Genomic DNA, 27428 nt, shown 5'->3' with positions numbered 1-27428 from the left:
TTTTTATTTTTTGAATTCGACTGAAAGTAATAAGAATCAATAGAAAAATATCTTCGAAAAGTTTTGAAAGCATAAAAATAGTTACATTTATTCAAAGACATAAAAATTTAGGAAAACAACAACAAAGTAGGCACGTTTTTTTTTCGAAAAAACGAACTTAAAAATTGAGCTTTCTGTCTCTAGGGAGACGCACTTTTTGTTTTGGTGAAGTGTTTTTTTAACCATTTCACAGCCTACTTAGTTTGGATCCATATAAGATCAATCTCTGTCAAAGTGACCAAGAAGATTTAATCGCTTTAAAACTGATGACATTTTAAAAACTGCAAAATCTAACGAAACATGAAGACATTTTCTTTCCATTTGAATTATGTACACACTAAAAAAACAATTCATTCTTCACTACTTACAAACTACGCGCGTTATCACGTGAAATGTTAGGATTACTATAATTTTGTCTGTTTGACTTAAATTTTTAACTGCTTCGTGACAAAAGTGTGATTGAACGAAATGTGCGCCCTAAGGACTGACTTTATGGTTTTGGCATTGCGTTTGTCAACGATTTTAATTTTTGTTCTGCTCTAACTCTTCATTTTCAAGGATTAAACTTTTGATATTTTCTTCCTCCATTCGGGTTTAAACGTGTATAAAAATTCCACTTGTGGTTATCTTTTATTTTTTTAATTTATTCGTTTAAATCGATAGTAGCTGATAGGAAATTTACAGTACAACAGAAAGAGGTAACAAAAATATACGTAACGAGTTCATATACCATCTAGTCGATTCTCAACTTTCACGCCTATTTGCCGGACATTTTGGTGATCCCATCTTTTTTTTTTTTCAAACTTTCTGAATTCCAACCTTTTATGCGATTAAAGCATATTTAAAAAAAAGGCATAACAAAATTTTTATAAGAAATACAATAAAGTAACTATAAAGTGTAACGTAATTCTACAGTCGATACGTTTCAACGTTTTTCGGTATTGTTCAAAATGTTTTCCGATTGTTTTACAAATAACTAATCCGTAGTAGTACTTCGAGAGATTCCGATACGTTTAAATTTTTCTTTTTATTCCATCTCATCTATTACCCCTGTATTTTTTTGTTTACAGTATCTTCGAGTGCACCCACAGTAAGATGAATTGTCACAATTCGATATTCCCTGACAAAAAAAAATTCTAAGTAATTTTGAATTTTCATTCCGTTCAGTGGTGTTTTTTTTTCTTTTTTCAATCTGGTTACAAAATGTCGAAATCAATCTTTAGAAAAATATGATAGTTTGCTACTCACAGATCTTAGGACAGAGTTTTTTTTTAAATGCAGTTTTAATTCTGAATCATCCGATGATAAATTTTCCTCCGTGTACTATCTTTTGATGCCTGAAATTGAAGTCTGAATCTGAGATGAAATTCAGATGAATTTTATTTGATTGAATATTGAAATTCTTGCCAATATGAAAATTTGGACATTTTTGACAATTTTGACAATTTTGACAATTTTGACAATTTTGACAATTTTGACAATTTTGACAATTTTGACAATTTTGACAATTTTGACAATTTTGACAATTTTGACAATTTTGACAATTTTGACAATGTTGAAAATTTTGATAATTTTGACAATTTTGACAATTTTGACAATTTTGACAATTTTGACAATTTTGACAATTTTGACAATTTTGACAATTTTGACAATTTTGACAATTTTGACAATTTTGACAATTTTGACAATTTTGACAATTTTGACAATTTTGACAATTTTGACAATTTTGACAATTTTGACAATTTTGACAATTTTGACAATTTTGACAATTTTGACAATTTTGACAATTTTGACAATTTTGACAATTTTGACAATTTTGACAATTTTGACAATTTTGACAATTTTGACAATTTTGACAATTTTGACAATTTTGACAATTTTGACAATTTTGACAATTTTGACAATTTTGACAATTTTGACAATTTTGACAATTTTGACAATTTTGACAATTTTGACAATTTTGACAATTTTGACAATTTTGACAATTTTGACAATTTTGACAATTTTGACAATTTTGACAATTTTGACAATTTTGACAATTTTGACAATTTTGACAATTTTGACAATTTTGACAATTTTGACAATTTTGACAATTTTGACAATTTTGACAATTTTGACAATTTTGACAATTTTGACAATTTTGACAATTTTGACAATTTTGACAATTTTGACAATTTTGACAATTTTGACAATTTTGACAATTTTGACAATTTTGACAATTTTGACAATTTTGACAATTTTGACAATTTTGACAATTTTGACAATTTCGACAATTTTGACAATTTTGACAATTTTGACAATTTTTACAATTTTGACAATTTTGACAATTTTGACAATTTTGACAATTTTGACAATTTTGACAATTTTGACAATTTTGACAATTTTGACAATTTTGACAATTTTGACAATTTTGACAATTTTGACAATTTTGACAATTTTGACAATTTTGACAATTTTGACAATTTGGACAATTTTGACAATTTTGACAATTTTGACAATTTTGACAATTTTGACAATTTTGACAATTTTGACAATTTTGACAATTTTGACAATTTTGACAATTTTGACAATTTTGACAATTTTGACAATTTTAACAATTTTGACAATTTTGACAATTTTGACAATTTTAACAATTTTGACAATTTTGACAATTTTGACAATTTTGACAATTTTGACAATTTTGACAATTTTGACAATTTTGACAATTTTGACAATTTTGACAATTTTGACAATTTTGACAATTTTGACAATTTTGACAATTTTGACAATTTTGACAATTTTGACATTTTTGACAATTTTGACAATTTTGACAATTTTGACATTTTTGACAATTTTGACAATTTTGACAATTTTGACAATTTTGACAATTTTGACAATTTTGACAATTTCGACAATTTTGACAATTTTGACAATTTTGACAATTTTGACAATTTTGACAATTTTGACAATTTTGACAATTTTGACAATTTTGACAATTTTGGCAATTTTGACAATTTTGGCAATTTTGACAATTTCGACAATTTTAATTTTTCTTACAATTTTGAAATTTTTCGGCAGATTAGAAAATATGAACAGTGTTTTCATTTTTTGTCAAATCGAATGGTTTCTATCGAGAAGGTTTTGTTTTTTTTAATCTTCGCATCTTTTGTTCATATTTGTGGATCAAATTTTTCTCAGTGTGGGAGAATTTTTCATCGGACGTTTCGAATCACATCAGTAGTAGTGGTTACGAGTTAAATCTTTTCATGTTTCATTGTTGGTAGTAGTTGTAGCAGCAATGTTTTTCTTCTTCTAGTTCTTAACGTTTGGTTGTTCTGTTTAAAATTCAGTTTCTTTTATGTTAGGTGACGATCTTTGTCACCAATTTGTTTTTTTGATTGTTTTTCAATTTAAGGTTACTTTTTTTATAACAACGAGTTTGTTTTTTTACGTTTCTTACGTAGGATGTCTTTTAAAACATTCAGTAGTATTCTACCGCGTAAGGTTCTTGTTTTAGGCAAGGGCACACTGCGCATTTTTTTTAATGCAAATTTGCTGTTTGGAAGAATGTTTTTAATTCAATCGGAACCACATAAAATGATTTTCTAAGTTGGTTACTTATGTTTTTGTTTACAGTTAAGATACTTTGCTGTAGACATCCATTGTTTTGTTTGGTTTTCTGTTTGGTTGTTTTTGCATATTGTTGTTTTTTTGATTAACTGTCTGGATGTGGGGTTGTTCTGTGAGATATTTGATGCCTTATTTTCACGCTTCTTTCTGGTTAAGCGCTTGGAGGTTGAACCTTACAGTTGATATAAAAAACATCTATAGTGGATCTCTCACTTGGTGAGAGAAAGAGAGTAGGGAAAGGACAACATTTCTGTTGCGGACAGCTAAGAGGATCGTGCAACGAAAATCACTTTCTCTCTCGCTTTGGAGAGAGAAAACATTCAACAGTCAAGAATATAGATACACGCTGAGAGAAGTGAGTTTTTGCAGGCTCGAATCTGAGAGAAGGGAAAATGTTGCAGAAATTTTGATATTCGAGTGTTGTTGCGTTAAAGGGTTTTGAGCAGTTCTTTTCTTGTGTGGATTCAGCTTTCCGTTAATTATATTTGTGTGTTGCTAATATTATATGACTAGATTTTTTTTTGTTATCATTTTTGAAACGTTTTCGTATAAACTACTCTCCAAATTCATATTTTTTCTTCTTCTGTGTATCTCTTATGTCTTAATAATTCTCGTAAATCTGTCCTAGCATTACTAACATTACATTCCTAAAATGTAGTACCTTCGTAACCTTATAATGTTCAAAATAACGATAATAAACGGTACAGCCTCCCCTAAATCTTCAAGAGGGGGTGATCGCTGATGACATTCGGGATGACATTCCAACAGGTTTCTCGAAAGGCCAGTAGGATAGTAGTATGTAGTGGGAAAAAATAACGATGCTGACTGAAGAAGATGCTGGTGCTGATTCGAGGAAGCTCGGAGGAAACCCCGCGACGTGAATGATCTAGTCTTCTTCCTCTTCCCGGAAGAGATAGGTGCTCCAGTAGACCAGATTGAACAGGGCAAAGACCAGCGGGAACGTTATCCGGGAGATGACGTCGATGCGCTTGGACCGGGAGCATTGTCTGCGATGCGTGGTAAATGTTTTTCGGACGAGAAGAAAAAGAAATGAGAAAAGTCGGTTAATTTCAAGGTAGTAACAATATCAAGCATGCATGTATACTACGAAAAAGAAAAAAATATCAAATTTATACTGAAATGTTGATTCTGGATATAAGGATTTGGAAATTTATAAAAGAAAATTTTGAACTCTACGGAACTGAAGGCATGCAGCAGAAAGTAGTTGTAAATAAAGAATTCTACCAAACGTTTAACACAAGAGTTTAGATAATTTTATACATTCCGCCCAATGAAAGTTTGGAAATCTGGCATGGCAATGGCTTCCAAGCAATTCCAAATTATGTAGAAGTCCTATTCTCATGTACTTATAGAAAGATGAGCAAGATAACACGAGGAAAAAGACGACAGTTGTTTCAGTTTTTCAGCTAGTTATACCAACCATCAAAGTGAGTTGATGTTTTTTTCGCCTCCAAATATAAATATAATAGACTCAACTACAATCTGTAGATTGACGTTACTCAATTGACTATAAATATAATGGAATCAACTGTAATGGTATGATTGATTCAACTTTAAACAAGTGATAGATTCAACTATAATTGTTGTATAATTGATTCACCTACAACTGTCTGATTAATTTAAGTCATTCAACTATAAATATGGTAGATTCAACAATACATTCCTGGTTGACCTCTCACATTTAACTTTAGCTGTAATGGTATAATTCATTCAACTGTAAAAATTGCTGATTAATTTACAAATGTATGGTTGATTCTAGGCATTGAACTATAAATATAATCAATTCAGGTTTATTCTTATGATTGAAATAGTTAAATCTATCATATTTAAAGTAAAAACAAATATACCTGTTTTGATGAATTTACTCTACTTATTGTTGAATGCACAACATCAATCATACGATTGTCATACCACTATTTGAATCTTCATTTGTATTGTTGAACACAAAAAATCAAGAAGATAATCTATCACATACACAGTTTAAATCTTTAGATTTATCGAGAATCAAGCAGAAAAATAGAAGAATATAGGTGGAATATTGCTGGAAAAACTATACTTTTTCCTCGGAAAAGTTTTTCCCAGTTTTTTTTAAAAGAACATAATCGGTCATTTCAGCATAAGTCGAGTAATACCAAACTCGAGAAAAAAATCATGGAAAACAACATTCATACATTTAGAACATTTCAACGTACTTTTGTTTTTTTTTGCTAACTTTACCAAGTATGAAAAATAATAACGTGATTATTTGGTTGATTCCTGATTTCAAATTGTGTGTACTGATTGTTTTTGCAAAGCGATTAAGAAAGCAATGTCTGAATATCAATTGAGAAATTACCTGAACTTGTTAATTTTACATGACTTTCCCAAATCAATCAAACCAGCATTTGTCTTACTTTTAGACAAGATTTTGTCTTTGATGGTGGCTCCAGAGAGTTGTTATATAGAGCAGGGATTGGAGAACCACTGCAAATTTTTACGTGGTCCTCCCATACATTCTTATTTGATTGTTTAATATGTAGGGGAGAATGGGGATACTTGATCCCCTTTTTTAATTTTTAATCATAGCTTTTAGGAAAAATTTTGCAACTCGTCGTCTTTTGCATTTTCTGACAGCGTGTAATTTCAACTTTATATGCTCCAAAAGTTGGAACGATACATGAACCCGTAAATGAACTAAAGCATTTTTGTGGAAGTAAACAAATTGAAATAACTTTTAACTTAAGGGAGACTTGATCCTTTTTTGAAGGTGACTTGATCCTTCATTCCGGGGGCCCTAGTCCTTGGAAAAAATCAAACAAAATTTCAAAACAGGATTTCCAGAAAAAAAGAAAAAAGAGAAAATTTCAAAACTAGGTCTCAACCCTTGTGTCATTGCATACTTTAAGGCGCTATTTTCTGTATTTAAGAGAAAATCAACTTTCTAAGCCCTTTTTGCCAGAAAATTATTGTATAAATATCAGGTATTGGATATCTTATCGTAATATTTGTGAAATTACGTTTAGTTTTGCCAAATTTTTAGAACAATCGGTACCTGTACATAAATGTTAAACCTTTAAAAATGGATTTTGCAGTTTTCTAGAACAAATGGTATCAAGCAATCCCTTTAGAGTTAACCGAATGAGCTGAAATTTGACATGAGGCTTTCTGACAAGCCAAGGAACGATTTTCGCCCCAAGATTTTAATTCCGGAATAAACTCTATTTTTGGACCACCGTATTGTCCAGCTTATCTGGATTTCCCCCAAAAAGCTTGAAAATATAGCGTAAGAGCTGAAAAATTATTCTTTTCAACGGTCTATCTGCTTTTATTTCTAATCGTTGCATATTCTTTTGAAAAAACTTTCAATGTGCATAATATAAAAAAATGGGGAAGGTCTCTTCCTCTGATCATGGAATTACCACATAAAAAAATTACCTCATAATATAACAAAACAATATATTTTCGATTTCTCGATGAGTTTAAAAAATTTTAATTTCTAAGACCAGCATGATGTTTGGATTGCAAAAATTTCAAAACATTTAATGTTAATGTTATTAAATGTTTATTTGATTTACTTTTTTTAAATACTTGCCGCATTGAATAACAAGATATAAAATTCATAGACAACCCGTTTCTTGACTGTTTTGGAAATATTTGGAAAATTCTTGGAAGCTTAAAAGTAAATTTTCTGCTTTTAAGATATACATTTTTCATACTATTTTTTTTTACAAAACTTATGCTTGGCATTTCTTTTGTATGAAACTGAAATATATTGAACAGCAAATAGAAAAAAAATATTTTGAACTTCGAAGAATCCATTTCTAAATGTCCCTTTTTTGCAACACCTGAAAAATGCTTTCTGTGATAAGGGGTATGAAACCTGATCGTTAGAGGCAAAATTTTAGAACATTCTGTCTAGCTTCAATTGACCGTTTTAAAAAAAAACACGTTTTCATGTTTCAGGGTAACTTTGATCACCCAACTGGTTTTAAGAATAAAATTGATTGAGACAAATTCATGATTGCATTCAACTTTAAAAGCCTGAAATAAAATAATTCATATTTTGAGCCACAAACGCACATATTCGAAAAAGCATTGTGGTGCTGCATATATTAAGGGGTAAAAAATATGAAAATTTTTCAAGAAAATTTGAACAACAAAAAAAAACAAAAAAAAATATATGGAACATTCTAAATCAGGGTTGAGCAACCTTTTGAACCACCACGGGTCAATTCGAATTTAAAATTCTTTCGACGGGCTACTCTCTAAATATCACTTACCAACAATTTATAATGCTTCAAGTATAGTTATAGTATTAAAATCGAACGTTATTCTTTTATGATAACAATTTTTTTCACGAATAAAAACTGAAAACGGAAAGAATAAAAAAAATTCGTGTAGTTTGAAAGAAAATTTAACACTATTTTTCAAATGCAAAGCAGACAATATTGACCGGAGTTGATAAGGTACATCACTAAATCTTAGGTAGTTTCTATGAAAATTTGTTAATTGATTTTAACTTTTTTGCAAACATTTGTTCTTCCATACAGAGACATCTTTTTATTCGCTTTTTTTTAATCGAAAAACGAAAACTAATGTTTGTAACAAATTTGAACCGTTTTCTAAAAACAATCATTCCGAGTATACTACTTCTCCTCACTTCAAAGTCCTCTGGAAAGATATTTATATTTTGGAATCACTCTCTTTTAAGCGTTGGACGTTGAATCTTTATCGAAATTTATTGAAAAAAAAGGAATTTTACTTTTTTTATAGTATAAATTTTCCCGAAGACCAAATTTTTCGCTATAAACGGTGGAAAACAATTTTTTTAAATTCAAAATTCCGTTTAAATTTAGGAATTGATCAAAGTTGAGTAAATTCACAAATTGTTAAGGGAATTTCGTCCAAGTTCCAGTTCTCAAACTTGAATTCTTGAATCCAAAGTCAACTTCCTTGCAATTTTTTTAATTTGAAAAACCTTCATCAGTAACCTTAGTGTTTCTTTATCGCCTTTTGAAGGATTTTCCATTGTACCAGAAGCATTACCATATATTCCCTCTCTGGATAGCCCTTATTTGCGAAAATTGGCGACTAGTTTTTTTTTGATCCAAAAGATGGTTCTTTTCTTCATAATTTATTTTCAAAAGTTAGAAGCTATACCACAGCGATGACAAAAAGCGTGAAAATGTATTTTTAGTTTTAAGAGAAATCACTGTCTCCTAAACGGAAGTTGTTGAAAAAAAAAATTAAATTCAATTTCAGGGCGTATCTTCTAGAAATTTTTCCACAAAGTGCCGATTTTTTTCTAACAAATGGTGTAAAACTGTTTTTTCATTCGAAACTCCATGTAAGATAATTGAATTGACATTTTTAATAAGGTTTTTTTTTAGAAAAATTCAAACTTTAGAAATTTTTAAACAAATTTCGCCAAAAATTACAGTTGACATTATTGATTCTAGATGAATTTATCAGATTTCATAATTTTTTTTAACAAATTCAGATACCACTGGGATCGGATTTTCAAAGCTAATCTAACTAAGATAATGTTGATTGCTTTTTTGAAAGATGTCACTGTGAAATTTCTGAAAGTAGTCGTTCCAAACTTCTTCAGTCAAACCACATTTTGCTTTTGATTATGAGTCATGTTGATAAGAATCCTACGTCGACCATGTCAATAAGAGCTCTTAATATTCAAGAACAAAAAGTGTACTCTTGTTAATGTATTATTTTTTTGCCAGAATTTGAGCAACGGACTTATAAAGTCTGTGATAATCTGTATTCTTCCCATTTTTTGTTTGTTCTAGAGGTCCACTTTATTTTTTTTTTTAATTTTGAAGTGATAGTTTAATAACAGGGAAAAAATGCCATCTGAATAAAAAAAAACTAAAATATCGCGTTTTGCCTATCAATCACATTGCACTTTTGCCTTTAAAAAAAACACAAGAAATGACAGAAAAAAGTTAACCGTCTGAATGACTGTGAGGCAAGTTACTGAGATGTAATTCTTTTTTGTTTAGTATCGACTAGTGTTTTATTAAAATATATCAAGGAAAAAGTCAGAAAAAAAAGAAATTTCAATAAAAGCTTAGCTCTTCCCTGTTCTAGATTTATCCAATATATCTGTTTTCTTTTTTTTCCTTCGAAATTCACCTCTGAGATGAGTTTTTGATAGCTCTAAGCGAATTTGCGCTTTCTTAAAACATTCAAATACTATCGCAAACCAAGTATCAATTTTAGCTTTTTTATGCTAAGCACATCTTCGTTAGAGCTATAGCATTAATCTTCATAAAAAATAATCTCCATCCTATACATCACCCGAACTCTTAAGCTCTTATGGCTAAGTTTAAAATGCTATAAAAAACTATAAACCCTTTGAAACCCCTACAATATTGGTAGTTGATGAAAGGGCTAAACTAGAGAATTCGAATTTTGCTATCTAACGCCATCTTTGAAATCCAAAATGGCGACCTTGCTGAACATTAAATGGCCGTAAACGATTAAAAATCGTATGAAACCCCCACAATATGGCTATTGGGTAAAAGTGCTAAACGAATAGAAATCAAATTTTGCTATCTGCGCCACCTAAAATGGTGACTTTAGCTGATCTTTAAAATGATGTAAATGGTCGAAAATCTCACTAAAATTTCATGCGTTTTTCAGTGATTTACAGCATTTTCAAGTAAAGCGAAAGCCGCCATATTGGATTTCAAGATGGCATCAGAAAGCGAAAATCGACTTCTACTCGATAATACCAAATTCGACTTCCTCTTGTATAGCCCTTCCACTCAGTACCCGTATTGATGATGTTTCATGAGATTTTCAGGAATTTAAAGCTTTGAAAAGAAAAGCGGAAGCCACCATGTTGGATTAATGAAGGCGTCAAGCAATTCTCCAGTTTTTTCTTCTACTAGTTCCCTTTCACTCAATACTCATATTGTAGAGATATTCATACCACTTTCGGTAATTTGAAGTATTTCAAAGATTTTTATATGTTTCTTTTTTGCCTAACTTAGAAACAACACACATGGCTTATCAAAAATGTGTGAAAATGGGAACTCCAACTCAAATATGTGCAATTTAGCCTTAGCGGGTCCTGTTTTGACATCTTGATCGAGCACTGTCACCTAATTTATTACGGGTTTAAGATCAAGCACTTCGTGCCTTTGTATAACATGCAAAAAAAGCTTGAAACAAACTTCTAAGTTTATGTTTTATTGGAGTTTTTAAAGAGCATTCAGAACTCTTTCTAGACAATTTAAACAGTATATTTAGTACAAGCTTTATTAGCGTTTTCAGAACTACCTTAAAACAAATGGGTGAATCAAAGCATTTTTCATGACCACAATAAAACAGTTAAAAAACTGGCCGCATATAAAATGCCATAATTTTTATTTATGCCTCCAAAAAAAATTGTTTGAACAAGTTTTATAACAATAATTATGGAAGGTTGGTTGTAAGCTTAAAATGTGACCTAAAATTTGTCGATTATTTTAGATTAAAAAAATTTCAATTTTTTTCATGATTTTTATTGAGTAATTTCTAGGTTATGAAAAAATTTGCCCGGATATTACCCGGATTTTTGGTCGTCAGTTTTTAAATCAAATGCCCGTATTTTACCAGGTTTTTATATAAAATTGTCCGCATTTGTGCAGCCCGGATACGTACTGAAAAAATTCTGTCAACCTTAACATAGACTATAGTCACACAAAACTGGAAAGTCAAATTTTCATGAACTTCAAGTTGATCAGCAAGTGTTTATAATTTCACTTATTTGAAGCTTGATGTACTTGCATTAAAACGTAGAAAACATTTTCAGGATACATTTCTTGATGATCATGATTTTCGTTACCTTATCAAAATTAAGTAGATAAGTAAAATTCTCCTGTTTTACAATAGTCTTAGAGTATTTTGATATTTTTATAAAATTTCTCAATATACAAATTTTAAACACTTGTGAAATTAAACATGTAGATCATGATTCAAGCCCAACCATAGGTTGTTAAATGTTATACAGACTCATGTCTGTAAGTATGTATGTATTTAACAGTGGCTCCAGAGAGTTTTTTTTTTCAAAACAGAACCTAATTAACATTTCTTTTCAAACAGAGTTAGCAGTTACAAAGTGAGCATCTCTAAATTATTGAAATCAACAGTTGTACAGATAGGTACACATTTGTCTCTACTTAATTGAACTATCATAAGTAATCAAAAGAAATTGTCCAGATTTTTTTTAGAAAACTTGTCGGTATCGCTTGTCATTTTTCATTTAGACAAATCAATCGAATTCTTTTTTTTCCCTACACTAAAGTAATTATCTGTGGTTTGTTTGAAAAGTGTTGGCGTGCTTTGATAAATGTTGACATTTTTAAGTTAATTTTTCCAAAACATTCGATTAATAATTCCAAAGTTTTTCTGAAGCCATCATTTTTACAATAATTTCACAATATTTTTCATAATTGCGTATGAACAGTAATTCAAAGTTGGTCGCAAGATAAGGAATCGTTAAAATATCAAGACCGAACGAAAATTGTCTAATTATCTGATTTCAGGTTAAATTAAAATGAAAAAATTGTCACCTAAAAATTTAAGATAGTTGAGATAAGTTGATTACACAAGGCACACAACAAAATTCACGTTTTAATAAGGTAATACGAGTTAAAAACTGGTTTTCAGTTATTCAATGAGTAATTTTATATCACCTCTAGTTTTTGAAATTAAAAAGTTTAGTTTTGAAAAACTTAAAAATTAAATCATCGATTTTTTTAAAACTTTTTTGGCAAAGCTGTAGAATACTATTAAGGTACTCAAATGAACGTTTTCAAAGAAATTTCAAAGAAATTGCAAAAGATTTCCTTTGGTTTGGTTTTCACTGTTCAGAAAAATATAGGAATTTTCAGGAAACATTCAGGAAACTTTCAACCAAAAAGAATCTTAGCTATTTTGTAAAGCAAATGTTGAAAGCTTAGTAGTGATGTCAGAAAAAGTTACATTTTCTTCTATTGAATTTTATAAAAATTTCAAATTGAATGTTTGGATTTAGTGCCAAATTAGACCAAAACCAGCTATGCGTTTTTTCAGAGTTGAAATAGTAGTTTTTCTAACACTTTTTTTATATAAGTTTTTAAAGGTGGCTCCATAGTTTTCCAATAAGTGTGCTTAACTTGTATCCCAAATCAATGCACGAGAGCATAATATTTAGTGTTACAGAGCAGAATAGTGGTTTATGTAAATTCTGAAACAAAATTTCGCGATAAAATCAAACAAAAGCCTAGCATGCATTAAAGGTCGTATAAAGTAACAAATATAAACAAACTCTGACGAAAGAAAACAAATCGTAACCAGAATCATCATTTCAGTTTTCGAAACCGGGTTTGGAGCAATCATTTATCCTAGCAGCTAGCGGGTAAACATAACTAGTAGAATTTTTAAAAAATGTATGTGGATTTTTTTTAAATTTATTTAGGAGAAAATTTCAATCGCAGATAAGAACAGTGATAATCGGGGAGAGAAACAAAACCAAAACCAAAACATTACCAACAGTTGTGCTTGATAAGATAAAAAATAGGGAATAAAAGTGTTTCAGCCAGAAAGCGACATTGTGTTTTTATTTTTTTTAAAGATAAATTTTGTAATTTTGTGTTTCGAATTGGTAGGTGGTGATTGTGTTTCTACTTTTTACTGTAGGCCAATTTCGCTTAATTTTAAAATGGGTCAAAAATGTTTCTAGTGTTATGAATGTGTTAGTTTCAAGTAAACTGGGAAATGGTTGTGAGATTATTATTAAATTGATTTTTGTGCAACTATTTAGGTAAGTTCGGGAACGTTTGCACTTTCTTTTTTTTTTAATTTCTCTCTCGCCTCCGGTTAGAGTTTTCTCTAATAGAACATCACACTTTCTATGCTTCATCGATCGATTAATTATCACGAGCGGTTTTAAGAAAGGATGAAATGAATTGTTTTTGTACAGATGATTTTTCGATAGATAGATAGAGAGGAAGAGCTAAATGTTAGTAGAAAGTGGCTAATTGCCTACGTTTGTCACTCTAATTAGTAGGAAGTTGTCTATGAGGGTGTTTTGTGTGTGCCAATTGGGATGGTATTGGATATAGTTTTGACTCTTATAGATGATCGAAAATAATAACTTCGAACAACTCTAGAAGCTTGTTATGCTGATAGGTGGATAGGCAAATTTTATTTGGAAAGAACTTTTTTTTTTGCTTAAACGTAGGAAACGTTGCTTAGCGAGCTCTAAATAGCCGCGCAACTAGAATTCGAAAAACTACTCTAGGCTTGCTTAGTTTTTTTTTTTATTTTTGGTTCAATTCAAAATGTAATGGGAAATCGCTCGACAACGAGATGTACAAACGGGCATAATGTAGGGTAAAGGTCTGAATAATTACCCTCGTCCGAAGCATGGAATCTTCTTCAATGGGCTATTTTGTGGTAGGATTGGGCGGCACAGAGTAAGCAAAAATCAATTTAATGTATGTAGGTTCAAGAGGAAATAGGTTTGCTAGAAATAAAGCTGTGATTATAAATGAACCCAAGTTGAGACAAAAGTAGTGTTGCCATTTTTGTGTATGTGTTTGTAGGAAGATCGTAAATAAGAGTGTGTGAAAATTATGAAAAACTGTTCAAGTGTACGTATGTTAAACCTGAAGTTGATGTCATTGTCTGTGGTGCGTCTCAATCGGGACAACACTCTGGAGTTCGATACGGAAAAAACTTAATTAATAGATTTGACACTGATTAATATTTTTGTAACGAAAAAAAGTGTAGATATAGATAAGTGTGTTGAGCCTATTTTTGTTCACATCTAGTTGGAAATTAGAGAGAAGAAAACGAATATAAAACATCGTTTTTCTTATGGCAACCTTGGTTTTAAATGGATTTGGTTGAAAGGTTGACAGGTTACCGCAATTATACGAGTCATGCGTTTGAGGCCTTACCTGGTGGGGAACTTCGACATCCAACTCCTGCAGCAGTTTTGCCGTTTGGGGGCCTGCATGTGGACCTCGCACTGTCGTAGCTTTTCCAAAGCTAGCGGATCGCCAGGATGACGCACCAATGGTTTCTAAAATAAAAAAAAAAAAATAAGTTTGTGGTAAATTGGAGATAAATAACTTCCTTTTCAATTTAACTGTGTGATCAACCAGACATTGATTTACCTGTCCTGGAAGCAGCTTTTATGATTAGCTAAAATTGGCAGCGATATATTTTTTATATGTGAGACCTCAAGTTTAAAATTCACTAATGTTAATGGCAGAAGCCACTATAAGTTCGAATTTCGAAATCGAAATGATTTATTCTCGAACTTTTATGAGGATATTTGTCGTGTCGTAGCAATCGATGTTTAAGAATAACAGTACCATACACATGAAGTTTTTTTTATCACAGTACCTAAGGTAGTTTAATAAAAAAAATTCGAGAAAGAAGTGCTAAACTAGATTATGGGTCTAGTTAGAACTAGTGAAAAAGGAGAAAGGGGGAATCAATGTAGAAAGATCCTCATGCCAAATACGATGAAAGTTAACCAAACCAGGAACCAAAGACATGAAACCGGTTCCATGGATGGTCATAGGAAAATCGATGAGCCTGGAGCCTTTGGAATCTCGTCAAACTGGAGCCAGACAGGATCGTCGGACTTTTTCTATGAAACGGCGTCAAATCGAAGGAAAGTTGTTGGACTAGAATACAGAAAGTCGTAGTCACTGGGAGGTCTTCTAGTCGTTACCAAGAAAGATCTTTAGATCTGAGCTTTGAAAGGTAATCGAATCCGAACTAGAAAGTTTTGTTCAAGCCGGAGCCAGATAAGGTTTTAATAGGAGCCCCAAGTAACACAGATTTAACCAACTAACATTAGAAAGTTTAATTATGATTTTATTATGGCATTTAACATGCAGCTAGTTTTATAACTGTTTTATTATGGTCATGAGAAATTCTTGGATCTTGATTCAACCATTTGTTTTGAGATAGTTCTTAAAACGCTAATAAAGCTTTTGCTAAATTTACTGTTTAAGTTGTTTAGAAAGAGTTCTGAATGCTCTTAAAACTCCAATAAAACAAAACCTGAGAAGTTTGTCCAAGCTTTTTTTGCATGTTTTTTAAAGCCCACAGTGCTTTAAAAAACTGCAATAAAATAAGGTAACAATTCTCGATCAAGATATAAAAACAGGACACGCTCAAGCTAGATTGCACATATTAAAAATTGAAATTGAAATTCCCATTTTTTTCATATTTTTGTTAAATCATGTGTGTTGTTTTTGAGTTAAATAAAAAAAAAATACAAAAATCTTGGAAACACTTTAATTCACCGGAAGTGGTGTTAAAATCTTTATGATATGAGTATTGAGTCAAAAGGCCCAACTAGTAGGAGAAAAATTTGTTGCTTGACGTCATCATTCATCCAAGATGGCGGCTTCGCCTTTTCTTTTCAAAGCTTCAAGTGACTGACAATCTCATGAAACATCCACAATGCGGGTTTCCGTTTGAAAAGGCTTAACAAGCAGAAGTCGAATTTAGCTATCCGAACGCCATCTTGAAATCCTATATCGCGGCATCCGCTCGTCTTGAAAATACTGTAAATAACTGGAAATCGTATGAATCCCCCGAAATATGGATATAAGTTGAAAGGGTTCAACGAATAGAAGCATATTTCTCAATCTGACGCCTTCATGAAACCCAAGATGGTGGCTGCCTATTAACTTTAAAAATGCTATGAATCACTGAAAATCGCATGATAACTTCACATTTTGGGTATTGGGTGAAAGGGATCAACGAGTAAAAGTTGAATTTCGCTATGTGACACCGTCTTGAAATCTTTTCTTTTCAAATCTGTATTTTATTAATAATCGCTTGAAAACCCTTGGGTCTCAACTTATAGGCTAAACTTGAAGAAGTTTAAAAATTATTTCTGACGCCATCTTGAAATCCATGATGGCAGCTTCCGCTAAACTTGAAAGTTCTGTAAATCAATGATAATCGCATGACATTTTGATGAGATTTTCTACCATTTACAGTATTTTAAAGATCAGCGGAAGTCATCAGTCTTGGGTGGCGTAAGATAAAGAAATTTTACATGTATATAAGTGTTAACGAACATGTCAGGAAATTGGATTGCCTCCGTGGGTATCATCATTCTAGGCCTAAGACATTACATTCTTCGACATTAAATGACGTTCACGAATTTAAAACTAATTTTCATTTCGATTTGCAATTTTTGTTTTGAAACTCAAATCTTGCCACACGAAAACCCTACCTCGGCTTTTAATATTGGTTTTTATTAAGAAGCGTGTCAAAACAAGTTTATCCATTACTTCCATTACATCCACTGTTATAATAAAAAATCATTTATATCAATACAGGTTTTATGCCGATACAAAGTTTTATTCAAGAAGCATAATTGAGCCACAATTTTATTTTGTATTTTTTGTTCTTCAACTCCACATTTAAAAGAATTTTGGTAAATTGCACAAGGCCACATAATTCATATTTTCCTGAGGTACAATAAATTAAAGAGCTCATTTTGATCAATTTTTGTGCACTGAGACTTTTGAATATTCATAGGTAAAAGTTATTCAATAAAAATTCTTCACTTTTCTGCCAAAACTTTAAAACGTTACAAAAAACATGAAAATAAAGGTTTATATCAACTTTTTTAAGATCCCAAGTAATTTTGACATCTGCGAAAAAAGTTTAAAAAGTTTTCAATTTGTTTACTTTTCCCAATCTTGAAGTAGAAAAGATTTTTAACGAATTTTTAAAGAAGTACATATTAACTAAATTGAATTTCAGATACGTTTAAAAGCAAAAACCAAATCGTTTTGCAGACTTCAACAATTTTTTTATATGGAATAAAATCTTTTTTTTAATTTTCTTCAGTTATGTCAGAAATACTTTTCTTCCCAAATTTTCAAAATACTGTCGAATTATAGTTTTTTAGATCATCATTATCATCATCATTGTCAAAATGTTATTGCTAAATAAATTCAATAAAGTATAATAAAAATTCAGAATCAGTTTTTTTCTATCATGAAGATTTGTTAGTTGATTAGTTATCAATGATTGATTTAACCCAAAACTGTTACATTTTTTATATTATAAACTTCATATTACCCAAACGAGGGGTAATTGACTAAATCTGACAATAGTTTCGGGTTCAATACGCCAAAATCTATCAAATCAATCATGAAAACATAGGCATCAAAGATTTATTTTTTCCATCTTCATTTTGCTTTATGAATAGTTTAATCACCGTTAGTTCTGCTTGTTAATTTAATTTCGCGATCTTATCGATGAAAGGTTTATTCTTCTAGTAGAAAAACTCCAAGATAATGAAAATTACAGTCGACTTGAAAGTTAGGCGAAATGAATAGATATTGAAAATGTGTGTGTGAGTAAAATTTGATTAAAAGCATGTTCATCACATGTCATCAATTCGTTACTCATGAATCAAATTTTCATTTTTACAATCTCAAAATGTTCTTACTAAAACAACATAAATTTTAAATTGAATTTTCATTATGTGTAAATTTTCAAATAAATTTACCGAATTTTAAAGTTGCACTAATGAAATTTTTTGAAATACTTTGACTTTGTTTATCAATTCTGCAGGAGTAAGAAAATGACTCAAGGAATAAATTTTCTTTTTTGTGTATTTTTGGTATTGTTATTATTTCCAGCGAAATTTGAATTTTGAAACCAACCTTAGCTTGTTATGAAGATTAGTGCTGAAGTCCTAACAAATTTTGGTTGAACATAATAAAACTAAAATTGTTACTTGAGAACCCAAGTACACTGAGGTTTTTTTTACGCGGTTTTTTTTTACACGATTTTTTTTACGCGGCTTTTTTTACGCGGATTTTCGAATTAACGCGGTTTTTCAGAGAAAATATTCTAAGACTTTTTCAAAGGAAAACACTTAGAATCTTTTTGTAGTTGGGAAAATCTTAGCTCTGAGACTAAGAACGTGATACATGAGATCTGTGACCTGAGACCTGAGACTTGAGACCTGAGACCTGAGACCTGAGACATGAGACCTGAGATTTGAGACCTGAGACTCGAGATCTGAGACACGAGACATGAGACATGAGACCTGAGACATGAGACCTGAGACCTGAGACATGAGACCTGAGACATGAGACATGAGACATGAGACATAAGACCTAAGACATGAGCCATGAGACATGAGACATGAGACCTGAGACATGAGACATGAGACATGAGACCTGAGACATGAGACATGAGACCTGAGACCTGAAACCTGAGACATGAGACATGATACCTGAGACATGAGACCTGAGACATGAGACCTGAGACATGAGACATGAGACATGAAACATGAGACCTGAGATTTGAGACATGGAACATGAAACCTGAGACATGAGACCTGAGACATGGAATATGAGACCTGAGACATGAGACATAAGACGATCTGAATTCCACACTGTCAAATAAGCCTCACTATATTCTACTATTCTATTAATCTAATTGATTTTGTTTTTTATCTTAAAAATAAACTATCATTGTACGCAAATTTTTAAATAATCATGATTCTTACACGTTTTTTTAGTAATGTGCTTTTTTGCGCGAATTTTTTCATTAAAATGGATTTTTTACGTGGATTTTCGAATTAACGAGGTTTTTTTTACGCGGATTTTCGAATTAACGCGGTTTTTTTTACGCGGATTTTCGAATTAACGCGGTTTTTTTACGCGGATTTTCGAATTAACGCGGTTTTTTTTACGCGGGACGAAATACCGCGTAAAAAAAAACCTCAGTGTATTATAGAAAGTCCCAATATGGGCAGAGGAATTCGATCGCCCAAATGGATAAAGAGGTATCGACAGCCTTCCGACATAAGTGTGTTTTTATTATTTGAGAAATTAGAGGATATCGGCAGCCCAGCAAGGCAATAAGTTTGTGTTTTTTTATAAACTGGGAAACTAGAAGATCTGACAGTTAGTGTTTTTGAGATTAAAATTAAACAAATTAAAATCGACAGTAAGCCGGGTATCAGCTCATGGCTGTCGTAGGTAAAAATAGAATAAAATAAATATGTAGCCGGGTTTCAGCCCATGGCCATCAGAAATAAAAAATCCACCGGGGGGTCTAGAACATTTTATTTTTTTGAAGATTTTTTAAACTTTTTAATGGTTTTTTCAAAGACAAAATCATACTTATCGCTGTAAAAACGCTCATTTTTCCTTTAGCACAAATCCAACGTCATATGTCAATAATATGATTTAATAGGAAATTTCCCTGGCTAGAATTTTGTGGAAGGCATCAAAGTGATACAAATTGAGAGAAAAGAGTTGGAATGTCACGAACAGAGTTATTATAATTTCATTTGTAAAATCTAATAAAACTTCTCACCACTGATTGTACTAAGACCAGAAAAAGTATTCTACGAGCTTTGTTATTGATTGTAGAGTGTATAAATGTTCAAACCGGTTTATTTACATTAAAAAATATCTCTTTTACATGAAATTGAGCCGTATTACCTGAAGTTATGAGCATTTGAAGGGTTTTATTCTAGAACAATTGTCTGCCGCCTTTCTGGAAAATTTAGTTATTTATATTTTGAGCTAATTTAGTTTGAATACTTTATGAACAAACATCTAGGGCTAGGAAAAAATAAGATTTGCTTCTTACATTTAAGCCAAAATTCTAAATAATTCACCTGGATTTCATAATCCAACATCTTTGTTGAAAATCTTTCATCCTTTTTGATGATTTCTGAAGGTTTTCATACTTTTCACTTTAGATTGATTGTAAAACCTTAGACACGGGTATCACAAGCATGATAAAGTGTTATAAATAAAATTTAAAAAAAAAATTAACCTTTTGTTTATGTTTGATTCCATAAATTAGTGTTTTTGGAGGCACTCGTGTATGTAAAAATGTGGTCTAGATTTGTAAAAAAAATTCTAGATTGTTCATTTTTCTCAAAAGTACACGAACTGAACCTAATTTCTTTCATTGATTTATTTATAAAAAGAAAAAAAGGAGATTACAATATCTCAACATCAACTTTGTTTTCAACAATTTTAAGAGGTTGATTTGATGTAATACTATTATCCGAAAATATTTTCTCAATTCACTTTGAGTTGTCAGATCTGAAATAATCTTTTTTTATTTTGTTTTCTGAAATTTTCCATTTGTTCATATTGATGATTTTTTTTTCAAATTTCCTAAACATAACAAAAAATGGGTTTTAAAATAAAAATTAATTCAAATCTCAATACATTGGAAAAAAAATTGAACCAAAGCTGGCTTGCAACAAACTTGTATACAATCTACATTGCACGAAATCAAACAATCGAGAAAATTAAGATCAAACATTTGAAAAAAAAAATCTAAATGACAGGTAATACTACTCCCATCTTCTACAGTTTGGCTTTCGCTCTTTCAACTGTTTGAATTTTTGAAAAATGTATCAAATCATTATCTAAAATATCTTAAACTTTATTTATTCCCCACTTTGGGATTTTTAGAAAAATCGGAGTGACAAAAAAAAAGAATTTGATATTTGTTCCGGAATAATAAAACCCCAAAAATGCTCATAACTTCAGATAATCTTGATCAATTATATGTAAAAGATTGATTTTTTAATTTAAATAAATAGTTTGAACATTCATACAATCTACAATCAATAACAAAGCTCGTAGAATACTTTTTTTGGTCTTAGTACAATCAGTGGTGAGAAGTTTTATTAGATTTTTCAAATGAAATAATAATAATAACTCTGTTTCTGACATTCCAACTCCTTTCTCTCAATTCGTATCACTTTGGTGTCTTCTACAAAATTGTAGCCAGGAAAATTTCCTATTAAATCATATTATTGACATGTGATGTTGGATTTATGCTTAAGGGAAGACGAGCGTTTTCACAGTTAAAAGCATGACTTTGTCTTTGAAAAGTACCATTGAAAAGGTTAAAAAATCTTCAAGAAAATAAAATGTTCTAGATCCCCCGGTGGATTATTTCAAATTTGGGCTCAAATGAAAGGGGAAAGTCCCAGCTTTCGAATGGTGCAAAAATTAGCGATGCTAATTTTCGATAAATAAAATCGTTCCATCAGAGACACCGTGAGCCGGGTTCAGCCCATTGCATAGGAATTGATAAGATAACAAATAAATATAAATGAAACATTGAAATAGGAGAGAATGTGGCATCCTAGATATGCCTCTGGCGAAGCACAGATTATTAAAGACAAGCTCGAAACATCAGCACAAGCAATCGCTAGAATAACTGAGCTCCCCAGCAAACATGAAATCGTATCAGAGATGATAACTTAAGTCATTTTCAATGGTGATGCGAATCGCAATTCCTACTGCATAGTTAAAAGATCGTATAAAATGTTGTCTAAAGTCAGTTTAAATCGGATATGATAGAATGTCCGCCATGCTTGTAAATTTTGAAGTGATTTGACTCCCACTCGGGCTTCAAGTGAGAAATTCATCGTCATGTTCTCTCTGCAACCAGCAGTTCATCCAGATGGCTAAAAATCAGATGGGAATTGAGTAATATTGACCAATGAGAGAACTAGAAAATATATTCGCTGTCAACGATTTGAAGGCTATGAGAGCATAATCTTGCGCTATCTTGCATTCTTCCGATAGGTACGAATAAGGTGTCGGATAACGCCCGATTGGTGTATTTTTCGTCGCTTTAGAAATAAATTATATTTATGTATGTTGCCTTTACTAACATTCAACATTCAACATTTTTCAACTTTCATACGATCATTCTATAATGGATATGAAACGTTTATCAACACAGCATAAAAAACTGTTTGCTGGGTCTCAATTATCTAGAGAATGAACGATGCAAATGGGCCGTCCGGGATTCCACAGTACTGAGTGCAGACCGCGCTAGTTAGCGATTGTTGGGGGGTGTTTCAGGTCTAATATGAGACCACAGGTTATTTGAGCTGCGTGGAAGAGTAGAGCTGCCGATTAATTTCTAGCATAACACAGTGGGATCCTAAGTAGCGGAGAAGCGGGCTATATGCGCCAATAAACGCATTCGTCGCCACACTCATTTTGGTAGGTTTACTAGCCGGGCCCAAAAAAAATCTCAGAGCAAGAAAGTTGAGAGGGAGAACTCTACAATCAGAAATAAATAAAATATCAAACAGTTATTTTTTAGGTATTTTCACATATCTCCCTCTTTACGCACACGGATATTTCTCATGGTGTAATTACTGGGATATTTCTCACTGGGAAATATTTCTGCGATTAAAATTTATGCATTGAGAAATGTTATGGAGCGACATCTGGTGGTCAGAAAAAAAAGTTTGAGCCGTAACGTAAAGGCAAACGCTTAAAGCAGAAATAATCTGAAAAAGCAAACGAAAATCGTTTGATTTTCGTTCATGTTCTATGGTCAATGTGCATAATTGACCATAGCATAAAAACATGTACATTTCGCTGGTAATATTACTTGCTGCAATTGAGTCCATCCTTTTTAAATATGATTCAGTTAAATATTTAAAGAGAATGGAATCTGCATGCAGTCAAGTTGAAAGGCATTTAGCAACTGAAGAATCTAGCATGTGCTCATACCCATTTAGTTGGGACTCAAACGCACAAAGCGTTTGTTTGAACAAAATAATATATAATATCTCGGTTATTAAATTTTATGCATTGGATCATTACACGCCAAGAAATTGTTCGGATGCATAAATTTTAATATCTGAAATAGTTATTTTTTAATATTTCTGGATATTAATGTCAGAGAAATTTCGAAGTTATTGAAATATAATAATTTTCATATTTTTTTCATTTCTGAGTGTAGGATTTAAAACGTGTGGCTAAACTCGTGTTTTGATGTGACGGGGCGACGAACGTGTTAAGCAGATTCTTTTAAATCAAATATTACATCGAATACGTGTACAAAAACTATATACCCATGGAATAATTTTTATGTTGAAATCTCCTTCAGTTTTTGAAAAATCGACTTTATTAAAACTGTTGTCAAAATTGCCGAACCTCAAACCGTGCAGGCTAAATGCGCCTATTTATGTTTTAGGCGAAATTTCTGTTTATTTGTTGGTAATATTTCCATATAATTTCATTGGAAATGCCAGAAACTGATAACTTTCTTTCGATAAATCTGAAGTTTTATTAAAATCTTTTTCTTTTATTATTTTATAGAATAAAACAAAAGTTAGGGTTGCCATATTATGGAGGAAGTTCATTCATAAGAAAAACCTTATCAAATCAGTTTTGAGATCTTCAATTTTCTCAAAAGATGTTAATTAGAGCTTAAATTCGAAGTTTTAATGATAAAAATCATATATTTTTCCTTTCAAACCTGTTATTTTATGATAGTGGCATTTTACAAAAATGATGGGGGTATACAAAAACACTCACTTATTCCACTTTACATTCATTATGAAACCATCATAAAAGCTTGCATTTGTTTTACTTGTAAGGTTCATTTGAATCAGAAACAAGAACCACCCTTTTTGTTTTGAGCTTCTTTACGTATAATTTTAAAAGTCAAAATATTACATTAAAAGGAATCAAAAACTTGTATGAATTTTTCATTTTCTTTATTGAGTTGGTTAATTCATAAAATTCTTTATTGCCTTATGTTCAAAGCGTATCACCCTCAAAATGCATTGATTAGATATGTTGTCTTGTCAGCCATTTCGTCAAACGGCCGTAGGCGCATTTAATACGATAGGCCCATTTAGGAAACTTTTCCCCTACATAGTGATATATGTCTTATTAAAAGACTGCATGTCTCATTCTCCATCGATGGAAGGCTGAGATACATTGAAGAGTTCCAAGAAAAGTTGTACTTAAGAACTGGTTTGCGGCTACAAGCTACAGCTTGATGATTGCAAAGTTGCAATCCAGAAAACGCGCACGAACTCATCGCATGAGTAAAACAGCGCTGAGAAGGACAGAATTCCAACGGATCAGGGAAGTCTTCTTTTAAGCGTTTAAGATATTCCAGGTGAATACAGATGTTTTCCTTGCCATGAGTGGAAACGTATCACCACACGACTATTGCAGGTGTACGGCAAAGAGAACAACTGAACCAGTCGGCAGAGGTTACACAAAATGTGTAAGGGTTAGCACGCGTTCACGGGAGACATGACCCGATTTTTCGGGATTTAGCGCGAGTTGATTTCCCACCGTATGAAGGATAGTGTAACAACAGTTCAGAGAAGGGCTTAAGGTCACAGGCCCCAGGTAGACTGTAGAGCGTAGGGAGGAAATCTACGTTGAATATGAATTAATTGAGCTCTTGATTCATCGGTCTACAAGAGGATAAAGGTCTGCAGAATGTAAATGAAACATTTAGGGGCATTTTTTCACAATGTGTTTACAATACATTGATGGAGTTCCCGGTGTAGGACACAATGCTTTTCCGAAAAGTTTGAATCTGAGTCCTAACATACGATGTAATAATTCGAACAGACATCCTTAACAGGAACGAGTGAGGAACAGGAGTGAGTAGAAGTAGAAGTTTTAAATGTTCAAATCGGTATAATGAGTCTAATGAGCAGCCTAAAGGTAGCGCAGAAAACGCTTGCCGTTATTTAAAAAAATCATACTGATACGACTATTAACACAAAAATCCACTTACCATCGCAAAGGTGGCGTTACTGTCGGTGTCCAGCAGGTCCGAGGCCGCGTCCAGGCTGGCCTGTTCCAGCTCCCGGCGCTTCTTCTTCATGTTCTCCCGGTGAATGTCAGCCGCCCTATCCGCTTGGAGTGCATGAATGCATGAGAGTTTCGGAGAACGAAGAGACAAGAAGCGCACAAGAATTTATGTGTTCCCAACGAGATGGGGTTTTTTGTTGTTGTTTTTGTTGGGACGTTGGGTTTAATTTTGTTGGTTTGATTTTGGCAATCCGAACAACACGGACACGAAAAAAAAACGCGAACGCGAGCGGGACATACGATTATGTTTTGTTGTTTTGTTTGTTTGTTGTTGTTAATGTTGTTTTTCGGTTATGTTGGTGTTTTGTGGTGTTATTTGTTTGTAATAGTTCGTGGCGGGCGAAGTGTTTTACATTTTGGAGTTAAATGTTGGTCAGTGTTTAGTGGTTTTGGGTTTACAGTGTAACAAACAGCGACGGTAACGTGCCAAACAGGTCAAATTACAATTGGCGTGTACAAACGTTAATTATAGTAAACGCAACGTTGAAATAATTGATTATGCGTTGGTAAATGTGTTGTTGTTGTTGTTTTTGTCAAAGAGCGGGAACGAGCGAGGGATTTTTGAATTGTTGTGATTACGCGGTTTTCCAAATAACGGTATTACAGGAGTAGATACGGAATTGGTTCAATAGTTAAGCGAACAGAGCGTATGATGATATGAAATGAGGAATAAAAGAATCAAACAGAAACCAAAAATTGCAGGTGAAATCAGTATTAAAAAAGTTTTTAGAGTTTTCCTAAAGACTACAAGTATATTAAAGATCTACTGATCTGACAATTACTACAATGCTGGCACAAAAGCCAAACAACGGGCACTACCAACCTGAACGGGACGCATAGTTGACCAGGGCAAATTCGAGCAGGGCCCCGAATACGAACGTTAGACAGACGCCGGTCCAGACGTCAATGGCTTTGGTGTACGAGACGGGCGGAAGCGAAGCGTTGATACCGGAAGTTTGGGTAGCCATTGTCAGTAGCGTGGTAACACCCAGCGATACTCGAGCCGGAACTGCGCCCTGGTCCAACCAGAACGAAACCCAGGACACGATGACCAACATGCAGCAGGGAATGTAGATCTGAATCAGATAGTACGAGAACTCTCGCTTGAACAGCAGGTCCACCTTGAGGCAACTGTATTCACCTAAAATCAATTAAAAAAGGTTTAATTATTGAAAGGCTTCAATCTGAAACCAGGCCAATCTTACCAGTGTTAGTTTTACTGTTACAGTAATCGGTTAAGAACTTCTCGAGCGTGAAGCGTGGTAGGTGTAAGTTCTTCACCACCTGTACCGGGTCGCCTTCCTTCCAGAGGAACACCAAATCGGCCGTCGTCCAACCGTCTGTAAAATTGAGATGGAAAAACTTTAATTCAGGAACTCAGGAACCATATTGTCATAATGGTTCAATAAATTTGATATATTTTTATATATTGAAAAGCATAAAATTTTTACAAAGTTTTATCTTTGTACTTTCCGTTTAAATTGAACATCATTAATTACTTTTGTTACGCAACGTTGAAAAAAGTGAAAATGCACACTACCCATAGGGGTGGTCCAAAAAAGGTGTGTGTCCCGAAATCAATACCTTGGAGCTTGAATGCGTTTTTTTGGCCTGCCATTAGGTATTACCATAGACTAATTTGAGGATGAACGAAAATTAGGCACCACTGGAAAATCATCAAGAGACTGCATATCTAAATTATGGCATTGTGCAATTCCAACTTTAAGCCAACTTTAACGTAGAGCCATCCACCGTCATCGAAAACTGTCAAAAGAACTTCCGCTCAAACAAGATCGAGAGTCAAACGAGTGTGGATGTTTGCATGCTGTGCTTATAGTCGGAAAGTTTAACTTGCTACCTTAAAGTGCCAGTGACATTAAGACTGTCCGCCGTACGTAGGTACTCTAATATAAAACCAACAGCCACCAGCACTAAGTTGATTTCCTCCCTTAACCCTCCAAAGCCGTTCGGGTCAATATGACCCGAAGCGCACATTTCAAACATCTTTATCATCATTCCAATATACTGATGAAATGGTAATTTTGTCAGACCAAGTATGTTCTATGAAAATAATGATCAAATCAACGCTAAAAAATT

At 32.4% G+C, this 27428-nt stretch overlaps 1 protein-coding gene across 4 annotated transcripts in view; it reads right to left on the bottom strand.

Moving 5' to 3' along the window:
* Nucleotides 1–3024: 3024 nt before the first annotated feature.
* LOC129755577 (glutamate-gated chloride channel) overlaps nucleotides 3025–27428 on the bottom strand; it is a 339466-nt gene continuing 315062 nt past the window's right edge. The window contains exons 8-13 of one of the 4 annotated variants that reach the window (XM_055752139.1): nucleotides 26537–26671; nucleotides 26151–26472; nucleotides 25255–25369; nucleotides 14598–14722; nucleotides 14049–14081; nucleotides 3025–4655 (exon numbers count right to left, since the gene is read on the bottom strand). In XM_055752139.1, coding sequence (XP_055608114.1) covers nucleotides 4535–4655; nucleotides 14049–14081; nucleotides 14598–14722; nucleotides 25255–25369; nucleotides 26151–26472; nucleotides 26537–26671 — 851 coding nt within the window. In that variant the 3' untranslated portion in view covers nucleotides 3025–4534. Of the gene's footprint in view, nucleotides 4656–14048; nucleotides 14082–14597; nucleotides 14723–25254; nucleotides 25377–26150; nucleotides 26473–26536; nucleotides 26672–27428 lie in introns of all 4 variants that reach the window. The other 3 variants (XM_055752138.1, XM_055752141.1, XM_055752140.1) reach the window with 3 other exon arrangements.

This window comes from Uranotaenia lowii, chromosome 3, assembly GCF_029784155.1.
Source record: "Uranotaenia lowii strain MFRU-FL chromosome 3, ASM2978415v1, whole genome shotgun sequence".
In the NCBI taxonomy this organism is placed as follows: domain Eukaryota; kingdom Metazoa; phylum Arthropoda; class Insecta; order Diptera; family Culicidae; genus Uranotaenia; species Uranotaenia lowii.
The sequence above is the reverse complement of the archived record's forward strand: the minus strand, read 5'-3'. Positions and strand labels throughout refer to the sequence as shown.